We start from the raw sequence: 15,394 nt of genomic DNA, 5'->3' as shown, positions 1-15,394 counted from the left end.
TTGACGGCACACACATAAATATATATCTATCTCGTTTTTACTCAGCACTGTAACCCGTAGCAAAAAAAGGTGACAGTATTTCAGTACGGACATAAAGTGTTCCATGAAAATACGTAAATACCTAATGCGGCCGAAAATCCGCCATGTTTAGTCACGCAAATGTCATTGTCTGTCAGTTCAGCAGGTACTTGTCCTGTCAAAAAGTCGTGGTGAAAATTAAAATTATTAATTATCTTTCAATATTTTGCTTGTGATTGAAAATAATTGAAGCCAAATGTGAATAATTACGTCGCGAATATGCCAGTGTGTAGTGTATTAGGGTGCGGCATAAGAAAACCACCAAATCAGCCATCTTTAACCATACACAGGTACGCTATAATTTACATGAAAAATATTGGTTATTGTTAATGTTCCTGGGAAATTTAAGGATGTTTCACATTATAAATAGCAAGGTTCTTCTGTGCAGTTATAGATCATGAAGTGATTGGATTTATTTAACTATATTTTTACGCTTAAATAATGTAAACATTTCAGCTAGGGTTGTACTTTATTTATCGACTTTGATATCGATATATTATGATTGCCTATTTATATTTTCTTATTTTATCATGCTACCCCCCTTCAAACCAACTAAATTATCTTAATTTAATAATTAAATCATTTTTATAGCTTACCAAGAAATGAACATAAAAAGAAAGAGCTGGAGATGGAGACCCTGACCGACTCTCGGGAGCACTCGGGTCCGTGGGGTCGTTACTCCACAAGCTGCCCTGCGGGCTTTTTTATATCATTATTATAGTTTTTTTATATAATTCGACATTAAGAGACCATATACATATAGTTGTAATTTATAAAATGGTTAATGTATTGTTATTATTTTGACGTATAAAAATGCCCTTGTGGCCTATTTGCTGAATAAATGTTGAAGAAGTTGAAGAGCGGAAGTCATTCCTTATTTTTGTAATAAAAAAATGTTCTGAAGGTGTTTTGTTTTTTTTCACCCGTCGCTTAATAAGCTTGAATTTTGTATCGCTCTCACTTATAGATACGGCGCACCAAGGTCGAGGTGCAGTGCGGTAGTGTGTTACAGACTTCAGGGTTAGCAACACAACAAAATTGATTGTAATAGAGAGGTAAAGTCCAAGAAAAACACGTACACTTATTCTGACATCCAAAACAGATGGCGCTGTACTGCGCCATGTGTTTTGCGGTCACTAAGTTGTCAAACGTCAACTTTTGAAAATCAGTGTTACCGCAAAAATCGCAATATGTATTGAGTAGTACAGCGTCATCTCGTTTACCTGTCAAATTTGAAGCACGAAATTGTCCTAGACTCCACACATCTTACTAAATCAAAGTATCTTTTCACATAACAATATACTAATAAAGAATTTTTATTTATTTACTTACTTCCTATTAAAACATAAACTCCACAAATAATACATACTTAGTATTTTAAATAAAATGAGCCGAGAACGTTAAAAAGGTATCGATGTATCGATAAAACCTAGTAACAGTAAAAATCTTCTGGGCAGCACTAAAACCGCCATGTTTAGTTCTAAGATGACGTCACAGTGGCACGCATTATTCGTTGACGTTTCACTTCCATAGGTTTCATATTTCAGTGGCCAATGCCCGTGGTACCCCGACTATACATGACGTACGCACATTATTGCCATACGTAAGCTGTTTGCAGCGACACTATCTCAGGGTTAAATAAACTGTTGTCAGGCTTTACATACAATTTTAAACGTTTCATACCTACTTGAAACGGAATTTGTGATAAAAATGCAAAGACAAAGTTTTTTTTTCTTTTTAACAATTATGGCCCGGATGCGTGTTTTTTAAGACACCACAGCAAACATGTTTTTCTGCGGTGACACCATCTAGTTGATTTATATGGAAGCATCAGGTGAGCAAATTTTGTCATTAATATGACTCCGACGTCGCCTGTTTCTATGTAAAAAAGCCCCCCTTTTAAGTTTCGCCCCCCTGCGTTGATCCCTCCTAGCAGGGAAGAAAAGTGCCACTTTGATCCCTCCTAGCAGAGAAGAAAAAGCCCTTTTCCGAATAGGTGATGTGAAAAGTATATTTATTACCCATAATAAATCAAAGATCAAATATAGGTAAAAAAATATTAGTTAAATTCGCTTTCTTTACTTTCCAAAAGCGTTTCCAAATTCTTATGTGCCCAAGGGCCCCTTCCTCAGCGAGTATGCGCCCACTGTTGGGCATACGCCTCTCCAAAACTCCTCCAAGCAGCCCGATTTGCTGCTTCTCTCCTCCAGAGTGGGCCTGCTATCTTTTTAATGTCATCCTCCCATCTTTTTGGAGGTCTGTGATCTGGTCTTTTTGAACGAGGCCTCCACGCTAGGACACGCTTGCTCCATCTCATATCATCTCTGCGACATATGTGCCCGGCCCAGGCCCATTTAAGAGTAGCAATCCGTCGGCCGATGTCTACTACTTTGGTCCGTCGCCGAATCTCCTCGTTTCGAATTTTATCGCAGAGAGATATACCGAGCATACTGCGTTCCATCGCTCTTTGTGCAACTTTGAGCCTCTTCATTCCGCACATCGTTAGTGTCCACGTCTCGCAAGCGTAGGTCATAGCGGGCAGTACGCACTGGTTAAACACCTTGGTCTTCAGTGATTGTGGTATTTTGGCTTGGAACACATTCTTTAGTTTACCAAAGGAAGACCAACCCATCTGTATCCTCCGGCTGATCTCCGCCATCATGGAGTCCGCCCCAAGCCTTATTTTCGGCCCGGGCACGGCTGGGTCTAGCGTGAGTCAGCCTTTTAAGACGGCGCTGCGTGTCGCCGGCGGTACAAAGTTACACGAACTTTTGTCTTATTTATCCATTGACGTTTATTATCTCAGGATGGGCCTTACGGGCACTAAAAATGGTACTAGTTCACCGGTGTCACTCACGAACTCCAGCCAATCGTGCAGTCTAACGCAACTAGTTGCGACCAATCGCGCGCGTGATGCGAACTCATCAACCAATCGCGGTGTGGCGGTGTCACACCGCTGTGCTGGTCCCATTCATGCCACATTATTAGTGCCCGTAAGGCCAGTCGTGAGATACACGTCAATGTATTTATCATACCGCATCGAAATGACCCCGATTTTGTATGTCTAATATATCAGTCTACGGCGGTTAAGAGATTAATAAAAAATATCTTCGTGAAAGGGTTGTATTCGAGAATGCTTCTGTAAGCATCAAAGGCTCCCACCGCCACCTTGGTTGCTTGGTTGGTTGGTGGTTTGGTTGGTTGGTTGGTTGGTTGGTTGGTGGCTTGGCTGGTTGGTTGGTTGGTGGCTTGGCTGGTTGGTTGGTTGGCTTGGTTGGTGGGGGCTCCTACAGAACTCCACTCTAACTTGAACTTTTATTTTATACAGTTTTGGTGTTTTTGGTTGTGTGGTGGGTGGTAGATAGATTGGTCATATTTTTCATAAAATCGATTTCGACTGGCAAAGCATATTACTTTTTGGCAACCGGGTTTTTCAACCTAATTAAACCCCGCTGAATCCGAATTTGCCGGTTGCTCAATCGAAAGGAAGTGAGATATTTGACATTAAAGGTCCCTTGTTCTGTACACTTTTTCGCTTTTTTGTTGACAATTTTATGTATAATATTTTTTTTGCAGCGGGCCACCATTTACGAGTTATTTACGAAAAACTAAAAAAAAGTGACCTGTGAACTGATTGTAATTAACTTTCTTCCTTTAATATCGCTTTAAATATTGATCCTAGAGAAAAGTGCTCCAGATGTTTTTTGGAGGAAATTTTATGTAGATAATTTATTCTTAAAAACCTATTCTGCTATGGGACACCGTTTACGAGTTATTTACAAAAAACTAAAAAGGGACTTTAAAATTGATTATAATTAACTTACCCGCTGCTTTGTCTTTTTAAATATTGATCCTAGCGAAAAGTATTCTAGTTTCTTTCTCTAAATTGTAAGTTTATTATTTATGTATAAGATTTTTTTTTGCTACGAAAAAATTAAAAACAAGGAACCTTAGAATTTATTATCCCCCACCTTATTAGCACTTTCCCTCTTATTATCTTTTTAAATATTGATCCCTGCGAAAAGTGTACTGAATCTTTTTCGTTTAAAATTTTGTGTAGATTATTTAACGTTTAACAACATTTTTTGATATTGGCCATCGTTTATGAGTTATTTACGAAAAACTACAAAAAGGGACCTTAGAAGTGATTATAATTAAATTTCCCCCGTTAATATCTCTTTGAATATTGATCATAGCGAAAAATTGTACCGAATCTGTCTTGTAGGCAATTTTATGCAGATTACTTATGTAATAGAAAATTTTTTGCTATGCGCCACCGTTTAAGAGTAATTTATGAAAAACTAAAAAAAGGGACCTTTAATGTCAAATATCTCACTTCCGATCAGGATTTCGATCAAGCAACCGGCAAATTCGGATTCAGCGGGGTCTAATTAGGTTAAAAAACCCGGTTGCTTAAAAGTAATATGATTTGCCAGTCGCATCAAGAAGGAGAGCGATTTTGAATTTTTTTGTCTAGTCTATGGCGGTTGATACAAAATAAAACAATTTATTTCCTCATAGAATTTATTCGTAATTTTTTTTATCTTTATATTATATGTAACTTATAAATATAATTTAAGTATGAATATATGTATCTGTATTATATAATAGTAAGTTTTCAAAACTCATATATAGTGAACAACATTTACACGTAACAGTTAAATTGTGCTTTAAGCCGTTTCATTTTAATTATACTATTGATGTTTTAATAGACTATCGTACGTTAAAACCAGAAGGATTTATGTGTATGGCTAAAATGAGGCCTAGTCGATCTCAAAATGGTTTAACTTTCTTCTACTCTGAAAGGTCAGATGACAATTGCATTTGTAAAAACTAGTGCTTACGCCGATTCCTGTCGAGCGTATCCTAGGCTCCCTTTGCAAGCCATGGCAAGCCAGGCTAAGAAGCTGTTTATGAGATGCCATAATTGTAAATACCGGAAAACCACCCAACTTTAGTCCAGTACGGCTACCACCAGTTTTGACATTGACATAACGCTCACGTTTACGTAACTTACTTTCTATGCATCTCGCTCGTACTCGCATATGCGAGCAATAGTGGAAGCGAGATGTACAGAAAGTAAATTACGTAGACGTGAGCGTTATGTCAATGTTAAAACTGATGGTAGAGGCTCTGCACAGATATCATGGTCGCGTTTTTACCACTTGTCATGTCATGCGTCACGTTCGTACCTTCATACTTGTTAGAACGTGACAGGCATGGTGACAGATGATAAAAAGGCGACCATGTTAGCCTTGCATTAACACGTTTGTATGCTGTTAGCAACACTCCTAACTGTACATCGGTGGACCTTATTACAAAAGGCATAAGGTCCATCGATGTACAGTTAACAGAGTGGGCGATAGCACAGCTGCCGTCTACATGTTCAATACAGCAATCTTCTTCTTAGTGTTGCCAAGTTTTTTATCATTTGTGAAAATATTTTGTCTCAGAACTGCGACATTAAAATAATATTTAGAAGTATTTAGTTGAGAGATTTTGGACTATAGGTGGTTTCACAGTAATACTTAAACATAACATATTACTTGCAATTGTGTCGCTTAACTTCAAACTCGGATAAATCCATTCGACCCTCTCAGCAAATATCTACCCTATTACCTTTTCCTAATACCAAAATCGCATAATCTGACAGGTGGATTTTCCTGAGTTTGAAGTAAAGCGACTCTATTCTGGCCGCGTAGCCAAGATGCCAATCGCTTACGCTCCGTAGCGATCGAAACGCAACTGTCACTGTCGCGCTAATATGGAAGAGTGATAGAGAGACATAATGCTTTTCGTTGTCGAAGCGATAGCGATTGTAACCTTGGCTAGGCCGGCAGAATTCAGAAGTAGCGTCATTTTTTGTGGAGGCATACATAATTTACAGTTATACCTTACATAAGCATTGTTTTTTTTTTAAGTAAGTGCCTAATATAGGTACTGCCATGTACTTCAAAATAAAGTAACCAATTTGATTTTCAGACCCAAGAGGAGATTATTATGACATTTATATTCTTGTTACTTGTATACACACGAAATTGACTTAATCTAAGGAATAATCCCGGTGGATCTTATTAGCGTAATATACAAATATGGTCTCGTATCCTAGGTAGGTACAACATCAGTCAAAATTCCAGGAGCAATTCTGAAACAACAAAAATAATATTCATCATTACAAATGCAAAAGTACGAGAAGCACGATCGAAAATGAACCTTACACTACAAACCGTACCGTTCATATTTCAGCGGCGGACACCGCTAATAGTTTCTTGTAAGAGCCAGCTAGCGACCGCGCCGCTAGCAGTAGAAGCTCACGCCGGCTTACACCAGTGCTAGCTTCATGCCACTGCGTGTGGGGAACCTGCGGACATTGGCTGAGGTTACTTTTTATTTTTCTGATTACTTACTAATTTTAGAAATTTTTGCTTAATAAATATTTTCCATTTTACACAAAAAGGGCAAATTTCTGGTTTAATCCTCTAGAAAATAGGTTTGATTATAATCAACAACGAATTATTTAACTAGATTAGCGTAATCTTATTGGTCAATAAACTGTGCGGCAGTAAATACATTTATCTGTACAGATTATTAGGTAAACACATGCCACTTCAAATATTTAAAACAAATATATTGCCTACTGTAAACTACAAATTTCCTTAGTAATTTCAGCTATTTGACATCGTGATCGTTATCAACATGACGGCGGCCACGGTGATGCTGAAGCCGGTTTATTTATGGGCATAGTCTTCGGGCGGGTATAGGGCAGCCTTGTGACTAAAGCACTAGTAATGTATGGAAGGTACCTGCAGACTGTCGGCCATGACAGACGGCACGGTGACGCTAAACCCTGTCTGTATGTGCGCGTAGTCTTCGGGCGTACTGGCGCGCGCCGCCGCAACTGCGGCCGCGGGTACTGGGCATCCTTGGGATTGTAGTTGCAGTTCTATGCCAAGGGAAGGCTGGGAGAGGACTAGCAGGTCTATCGCGTACCATCTATCGACAAAATACCTATTCAAAATATCGACATCTATTGACAAATGAGCATCGTTTATTTAGGTTTATTAGAGTCTCGTGTGTAAGCTGTTCGACAGTTTCGTAAGAATTTACTTTATATTAGGTTCATCTTGTTTAAGTTGCCGTTTTGCTTGTGGCGTCTTCTCTAACTTTCTACATGCTGCATTTTAATAACTAGCCTACTAAAATCCAAATATCCTGGTCACGGCACCAATTTTTACACGTACGTAAAAGAACGTATTGTTCCAGTAGTGTCATTATTAGAAGTATTAGAACAAATTAAATTATTTTCAGTTTAGTAGTGTAATTATTCTTTTTTTTTTAACTTAAAAATATACTACGTACAGTATCAAAATAACACATAAATGAAGACTCCAACTTATAAATAAACAAAAAAACAAAATTTAAGCTAATTCTATAGTTCGTTTTTTTAGCATTAGAAATAAGGTAAACAATCTTGATGTGTCTTTTAATTGAAAAACACACTTTTAAAAATAAGTTACGGCAAATATGTAACAATTATGAATCTAATACGATCATTTATATTCTTCTGCTTTCATAAGTATTAAATTTTGATTTTTAAAAAGCGTATTTCAATTAAAAGACTTGTCAAAATCGCTTACCTTCTTGCAAGTTATTTCTAATGCTAAAAAAAACGAACTATAGTCAAATAAGTTCCCGCTATACCGTGCGCAAAGGTGCACAATTTTTGCATCAGGTAAGAACCTCTCCTTAATTCAGCGCCCCATTTCCTTAATAAAGGCTATATGTGACGTTCCACGGGAAAAGGTACCTTATGAGGGTTTCTAGTTTCGGAGATATGAAATGTTTTGTAAAGAGGTGAAAAAATGCTCAATTTTTTTTTATTGTGTGATCTGAAACCTTATTGCGTAACGTTTGTTTACCTGTTTTTATTTTTGTTATAAGTTAGTTATAAGCCTAGTAATGTCGTCTCAGAGTTTAGTAGAAAAGGTACCTTATGGAAAAAAGATTGAAAATTCCCAAAAAAACTAGTCAATACGGGAAAAGAAGTTTGGTAGAGAACTGTATTAGCATTCTGCAAAACTAATTTGATAATTTCAGTTCTGGTTGGGGCGCCTCGCAAATATTATAACCGTACATAGACCGACATCACAAACCCAAGTAGACTGCTATTATACCAAAGTTACTCTCGTCAAGTCTTTCTTAACTAGAATAATCTTCATTTGGTTTGGTCGCATGCAGTAAATCAGCCATTGGTTTGCTGAAAAATGCCAATACCCGACGCATTACCTTATGGAATATCTGAGGTCATTGAACCTCAATGCCGCTTATCTTCAATAGCAACCGAAATATATTATTGATAAGAAATAGACGATTTATACCATCTTAAGCCCAAAATATTATTAGTTTATCCTAACTGTTCCATCATCATCATGCCTCATCATGTAACTTGACCACAAGGTACCTTTTCATTACATACAAATTATTGGTCTTTTTTTTAAGATTATTATGACGAAGAACTAATTAAATTTGGGGCAGTTTAATGTAAATTAATATTTTCTATTCATAAAAGATAAACTGTAATATGATTGATATTTTGTAGTGATGTATTATTAGATTTATTTCCATAAGGTACCTTTTCGTAAATGTATGGAGCAAATACTGTTATTGTTATGTAAGTTTAAAGTGGCATAAGGGGTTTAAATATAGTATTTAGTTGGGGTTTTAGGATTTATTTCATTTGAATGACAGAATTTCTTTCATATGTGCTCAGAAAAATTGATTGTGTGTCACATTAAAAGTAAAAATATTCAATTTTGTGATTTTATATGAAAAAGTCAGAAAATACATTTTCACCTCTAAATCGGTATTGTTTTTTGCTTAAACTGTCTGTCAGTGTCGTTTTCTAATAGATAAAATTTAAATCTTGAGAGCTCATTGCAATCAATCGTGAAAATGAAATAAAACTTTATTTTCAAGAGATTGGTTAGTATACACATAAATCAGTCGATATCAAAAGTTTCTATTTGCATTACAGAACAAGTCGCAATATTTTTTTAATCTCAGATATATAAGGTATTATTATTTGTAGTCAACTATGTAACTTACTTCAGGAACATAGTTTTTTAGGCGGCTAAACTTAAAACTTCTCTATCGTAAAGTTGCTCATTTCACAACATTATTTTCAAAAAATCATATCTCTGTAACTACGCAACCTAGAAGGTTGATCTTTTGTGTTATCGATAGCTTATTTATTGTAGATTACTGGGGTATGCATAACTCCATACCCGCCATAAGGTACCTTTGACCGTGGGACGTCACATATAGCCTCCGACGCCTAGCATAGGACGCAAGAGGTAGGTCTCAAACGCAAGAGGTACGAAATAATAATTAGATAATTATAATCAAATGTGCAATATTTACCCCGCTAACAATTAGTAAGAATAGCCCAATATCCTGTTCGCGGCACCAATTTGTAATGCGTCATCATGACGCTAATTTGGATAGCTATTGAGCACTTTTAGACACTATTTGAAAAGACGGCAACGATGGGTATATTGTTAAACACTTCGCTGTGTGCTGAGCGGATGTGCGCGATGTGTTCCTTGACCGCCGCGTTGAATATTACTAACACATTGAGTGTCTATGTTGTAGTTATTGAGCACTTTACAGCACTGTTTGAAAATATGTGTGTTTATTTACCTGTCAGCTACAGCTTCATGCAAGAACCCCTCGACGGCAACGATGGGTATATTGTTATGCACTTCGGTATGTGCTGATCGGATGTGCGCGATGCGTTGCTTGGCGGCCGCATAAGCAGCGGCGTAGCCTACTGGTTGCGCTGCTGTTACGTCGCTCTGGGCCTCGTAACCTCTAAAAATACTCTGTAGTCTATATTATGTACTAACATCCGCCTGGCCGGAAATGGAAAGTTGGAAACACTCAACTATGTATGATATTCGAGTAGGTTCCGATGTTCAATTGTGGAGCCTACCTGATAACTTTTTTAATGTTATGTAGTTAGTTTAGTTATTGAAGGCATCCAATTTTACTGCATAAAATGTAACCTTATAATAAGGCCGAGGTAATATATTTCCCACTGTGATTTTAAACTTTATTGCAAAGTGATAGGGTTGAATTTTGCGTAATTTCTGACACCCTTATGCCCTTAAAGGCATAATACCTAAGATATTTGCTAAAGAACTTACGTGACAGTTGCTTTGCCGAAAACAATTTGGAATGCCTCTCGAACTGGTGATATTTTGACATCCTTGTCTGAAGCTACCACTAAGTTCACGTCGCCACCGCTATCTGTAGGTAATAACAAAGTATTACTAAAAGTAGTATGTATGTTTTATTTTAAAAATAATTATAAAAAAAAGAATTGAACAATGCTTCTGAGGTGATATTTGGATGGTCTCAAAGACTGACAAAGCACTGTAGTCATGTTAATCCGCGAGTAAATCCGTCTACACTTTCTGGGCCTACAACATTATTATACGCCTACTAATTTTAAAACCACGTATGTGACTACTTTAAATTTTAACTAGCAGACTGCATAGAAATGAAAGATTTCCTCTTGACACTGTTTAGTGTCTAGACTTGTACAAACAATTGACATATTGTCAGAACGCACAAGTGCACAATCCACTCACTGCAGAATCCGGACATCTTCTGGGTTAAGAGGCTGTCAATACCTAAAACGCACACACTGTTTATTTGTATCACGGTAAATGTGATAGCACTGTCGCATGTTAAGGGGATAATAAGAAAACTATTGAAATAAAATAAAATGTGGATTATTTGTGTAATAATACTCGTTAGCGCTTTAGGTATAAATGTTTCGAAATTGTGATTTTAATTTCAGACCAGAAAATAAAGACATAGAACCGTTTAATGGTGATTTTAAGACCAATCTTTACAACAATTTCTTATCAAGCTGATTTCGTTAAATCAAGTATCGATTCCGTCCACAGTCTTTGAAATATAATGAATATTAACAATTTTTTTTTACTTTACTAAAACAAACAGTTTTTCTTATTAACTGGTTAAGTAACATCAATTTCAGGGACATTGGGTGTTGACAGCCCCTTAATAAGATTTTATGTGATACGAGTGTACGTACTTAGGTACTCCTTCATCTGTGGGTCGAGCGTGGTGATCATAGAGTCGACGGAGTTCTTGGCCTTCTCGGCAACACGCTGTAGGATCCCGCCGGACGATACAGCTCCCTTTACCCAAGTAAATATGCCACTGCCTGGCATTATGTCGCCTGCCAACAAATCACCATGTTTCAGGTTTGTGCCAAGTCGAGAAACAATTGCCATCAATGTGAGTGGAATCTTATGAATTCGACAGTTAAAGTTCAAATTTGCATGTGACGGATATCAATTAATTAGTGTTTGCAATTAGCTAAAAGGCATACATTTTTTGAAAGACGTCAATTAATTCTGCTCTCCATGAAATCCAAATCCAAATCTAATAAACCTGTTGTACGCCAGAAACATCTAAATTGCGAAAATAAATAAAACCGCGAGTAAAAACAGCCTGTACCATATAAAATGTATGATAAACAATCATGATTTTTTTAGATTAATTTCGTGTTGGTGAATGTGTTTATCGAACAAACTTTATAAAATATTTTTTGCTTATGTAGCCTATTTTCAGTGAGACATTTCAGTTTCTATAGAATAATTTCCAGTATGCAATTACAAATATTTTAGAAATGAATTTAAGTTTAAAATTTAATTTTTATATTAGCATAAACTCGTTAAGAAGTGACTTGATATTTTTAAAGCTATGAACATTTTCTGTAGGAGATAATTCTAGTAGGAGTTGGATAAAATAAATACATACCAAGTTTATCAACATCAGACATTGAATCTGGCAAGGAATCAGGTGACTGTGTAGTTTGGGAATCCTCTGGAGACCTTATTGACAGCATAGGTTCTCCTTTACTTGGTGGTATTGCAGGGCTGAGGAGAAATAAGAAAATAAATAAAATTTTGGACAATCTTAAACAAATCAACCTAGTCCCACTGTGTTACTGTGACCTTAAGCTAAATAAAGCTTGTATTTTGGGTATTAGACGAAACATATAACTTTATGATCAAATACCTGATGCCACATTAGATGAATAGCCAGTTGCACCAAATACAACTAATAAAACTATAAAACTTTTCATACAATAAAATTTAGGGAACTTTTTAATTTTGACAGACGGTTTGGTGCAACTAACCCTAGTACTGTTGATTATTAAAGATCTTGGTACATAGTAGGTATTCCGCAATAAGACAAATTATATGCTGGGAGCAGGATATAGTGCACAGCAAGGGGTCAAACAACAACAAGTTTTGTAATCAACACCAAAATAGGGAATAAAGTTTGCTTTGAAATTAAATTGATGCTTAGAAACTTAATTAAGCCTTATGTTTATAGACTTCTCCATACTAAGCATTTGCATGTCTCAACACATCAACAGGCCTGGATTTAGACACCTAGGGACTTGGTATGGGACTAAGAATTTAGGGGGTCCCCTTCTACATCTCAAAACCATTGCTAGGTAGCCTGGGCCCCTAGGCTCGGGCCTTGTGGGCCTAGTCAGAAATCTGGCCCTGTGTCCCAATCGGTAGCATTAGTGCTTTTTAGAAAGAATTACCAAAATCTCTCTGGCGAGTCTGGCTGCATGGTTGATACAACAGGAATTTGTGCAGGAGCAATAGGCACTGATGTAGGAGCAATAGGCGCTGGTGTAGGGGCAATTGGCACCGATGCAGGTGGGGCAGGTGCTAAAGTAGCTGCCAATTGCGGTGGTAGCTGTGGTGCCTGTAATTTTTAATATACATAATTACATGTTATTGTTAAACTAAACATTGCTTCATTGCTTAAACACGCTGAAGACCGTGGCAAGTGGAGGCGCATTGCGAGGGCTGCGTTATCCACGATAGATACGTCTCATCATACAACCACAACCACTCTGTCAAGAGTGAACGACTGAGGAGGAGGAGGAAACATTGCTTACAAAATATGACAAAGGGACTTAATATTTTGATGAACACAACACATGAGTTCAAAGATCATGTTACTGGAATAGTAGTAGCCTATGAAGTGATACAGTAACCTAACAGTTATTGTGGCAGCATGAGGACAAAGCAACTAAGAGAACAGTACGACCACCCCATGGTTTTTAATGCTGTTAACCTTTTGAACACCACAGACGGCAATTGACGTCAACGCAAAATCGTGACAACGACGCCAAAGACGGCATTTGACGTCGATCGTTTTTAGGGTTCCGTACCTAAAAGGTAAAACGGGACCCTAGGGGTCATCCATTAATTACGTCACACGTTTAGGGGGAGGGAGGGGGTCAAGAAAATGTGACATATTGTGACATGGGGGAGGGGGGAGACACAAACTTTGTGACGTCACTTTAACTTCATCAGTAACCGAAATTTTTTTTTTAATTATTTTATTCGCTGTACATTTAAATAACAAGTTTTTAAAACGATAATCGTTTTTATTCTTTTAATTTTCTTTCCTAAGCAGTTTTGGGTTATAAAATTACTAATATTTATATCGTCAAAAATATTTTGATAAAATATTAATAATACTTAGGTACTTACTTAATTCGATTTGGCGATTTCGTAGAAAAAATGTGACGTCACACTAGGGGGGAGGGGTTTGCCAAATGTGACCAAATGTGACAAGGGGGGGAGGAGTCAAAAAACCTAGAAATTCGTGTGACGTAATTAATGGATGACCCCCTATTACTAAGACTTCGCTGTCCGTCCGTCCGTCCGTCTGTCTGTCACCAGGCTGTATCTCACTAACCGTGATAGCTAGACAGTTGAAATTTTCACAGATGATGTATTTCTGTTGCTGCTATAACAACAAATACTAAAAACAGAATAAAATAAAGATTTAAATGGGGCTCCCATACAACAAACGTGATTTTTGACCAAAGTTAAGCAACGTCGGGCGTGGTCAGTACTTGGATGGGTGACCGTTTTTTTTTTGCATTTTTTTCCGTTTTTTTTTTCATTATGGTACGGAACCCTTCGTGCGCGAGTCCAACTCGCACTTGCCCGGTTTTTTTGGTGAATATCTACTGAAAAACACCCCACTTTTAGATTGGTATTATTTATTCACAAAACTAAATAATACCCCCGTGGCGTCTGTGGCATGGCAAATGGATGCGCCGTTTGGCGTTCAAGGGGTTAAAGCATCCATTTCAATGATATTGTTTATAATTATTGTTCATCTTATTGATAAATCTACTGGAATTTCCTAGAGTCCTCACCACACAGGCTTGACCTAGTGTGAGGGCTACTGCTAACCAAATTGTAATGTTTTAAGTGAAACTGTTTTGTTTTATCCTATGTTTCATCTATGCCTGGTAACGAAATATTTTTTTTGTATATTTGTATTTTTTTTGTATTTGTATACAACATGTGAAACAAATTTTTAAGCACTACACATTTTAAAAGGAATAATAACCGTACCACAGCAACTGCCATGGGAGCCGGACTGGTAGTCACAAAGTTGGGGAGCTGTGAAGGAGGCGCTACACTCGACAGCAAGTTCCCCGGGGCCGCCGCCGGCACTGGCGCGTCGGGGATACGTTTCTTCTCATTGTTGCTCATGTTTGTTTTCTACAGCCAGCTGTTTTGAAATATAAACATGTTTATAACAATTACACTAAGGTTGATAAGAAAATAAGTAAACAATTTTAGAAAACATATACTTGTTTGACATTACCAGTATGTTTTCAACTCATTTATTTCTTAGACAAGCTAAAGTGATTCCTATCAGATATTGGTTTTCTAACATTCGGAACTCAGTGAAGGCAGTCAATTTCCGAAACATTTCCAATTACTTTATAAGCGCTAGTGAAGCATACCGTGTTTACTTCTGCGATTCACATCAAACAAACATCAAACGCTTATTTTCTAGGACACGTAAGTTGCGTGGTGTCAAATTGATATTTATGGACTATTTATATATCACGAAATAGTTCATATCACAGTCGAAATTGTAGCAAATAATTAAATTCGAGATATTCTACAATGGTGTATACCTACAAGGAACAAAGAATAATTGATTCCTTTCTTTTATGTTGAAAAATAAAATGTTATGATGGACTTTTTGATTGTTTGACATTGACACTGACAGCACAGCTCAGCTGACAGTTCAGAAATTACTAACATTCTATTTTATGAGCGTTTTAATTTTGTCAAACTGTAGTGTCATACAATAATACAGCTTTTAATTCATTGCCTCAAACAGACAACTGCGACATGTCTATAGAAAAAGAGAAAAA

General features: G+C 37.0%; 1 protein-coding gene and 1 long non-coding RNA gene across 2 annotated transcripts in view; one reads left to right on the top strand and one right to left on the bottom strand.

Annotated features, from left to right (window-relative positions):
* The window catches only part of LOC134798273 (uncharacterized), a 683,132-nt gene that overhangs the window by 257,958 nt on the left and 409,780 nt on the right, over nucleotides 1-15,394 (top strand). The window lies entirely within an intron of this gene.
* LOC134798258 (protein PRRC1-like) lies at nucleotides 6,206-15,221 on the bottom strand. Its single transcript, XM_063770648.1, has 10 exons — nucleotides 15,156-15,221; nucleotides 14,577-14,736; nucleotides 12,734-12,900; nucleotides 11,932-12,050; nucleotides 11,201-11,347; nucleotides 10,284-10,386; nucleotides 9,778-9,948; nucleotides 6,882-7,071; nucleotides 6,311-6,439; nucleotides 6,206-6,223 (listed from the first exon to the last, which is right to left on the bottom strand). Exons 2-9 carry the CDS (start codon nucleotides 14,715-14,717, stop codon nucleotides 6,314-6,316), a joined length of 1,164 nt encoding a protein of 387 aa, XP_063626718.1. The 5' UTR covers nucleotides 14,718-14,736; nucleotides 15,156-15,221; the 3' UTR covers nucleotides 6,206-6,223; nucleotides 6,311-6,313.

Source organism: Cydia splendana, chromosome 16 (genome assembly GCF_910591565.1).
Source record: "Cydia splendana chromosome 16, ilCydSple1.2, whole genome shotgun sequence".
Taxonomy (NCBI): Eukaryota; Metazoa; Arthropoda; class Insecta; order Lepidoptera; family Tortricidae; genus Cydia; species Cydia splendana.
Note: the sequence above shows the minus strand (reverse complement) of the source record. Positions and strands in the feature narration are given on the sequence as shown.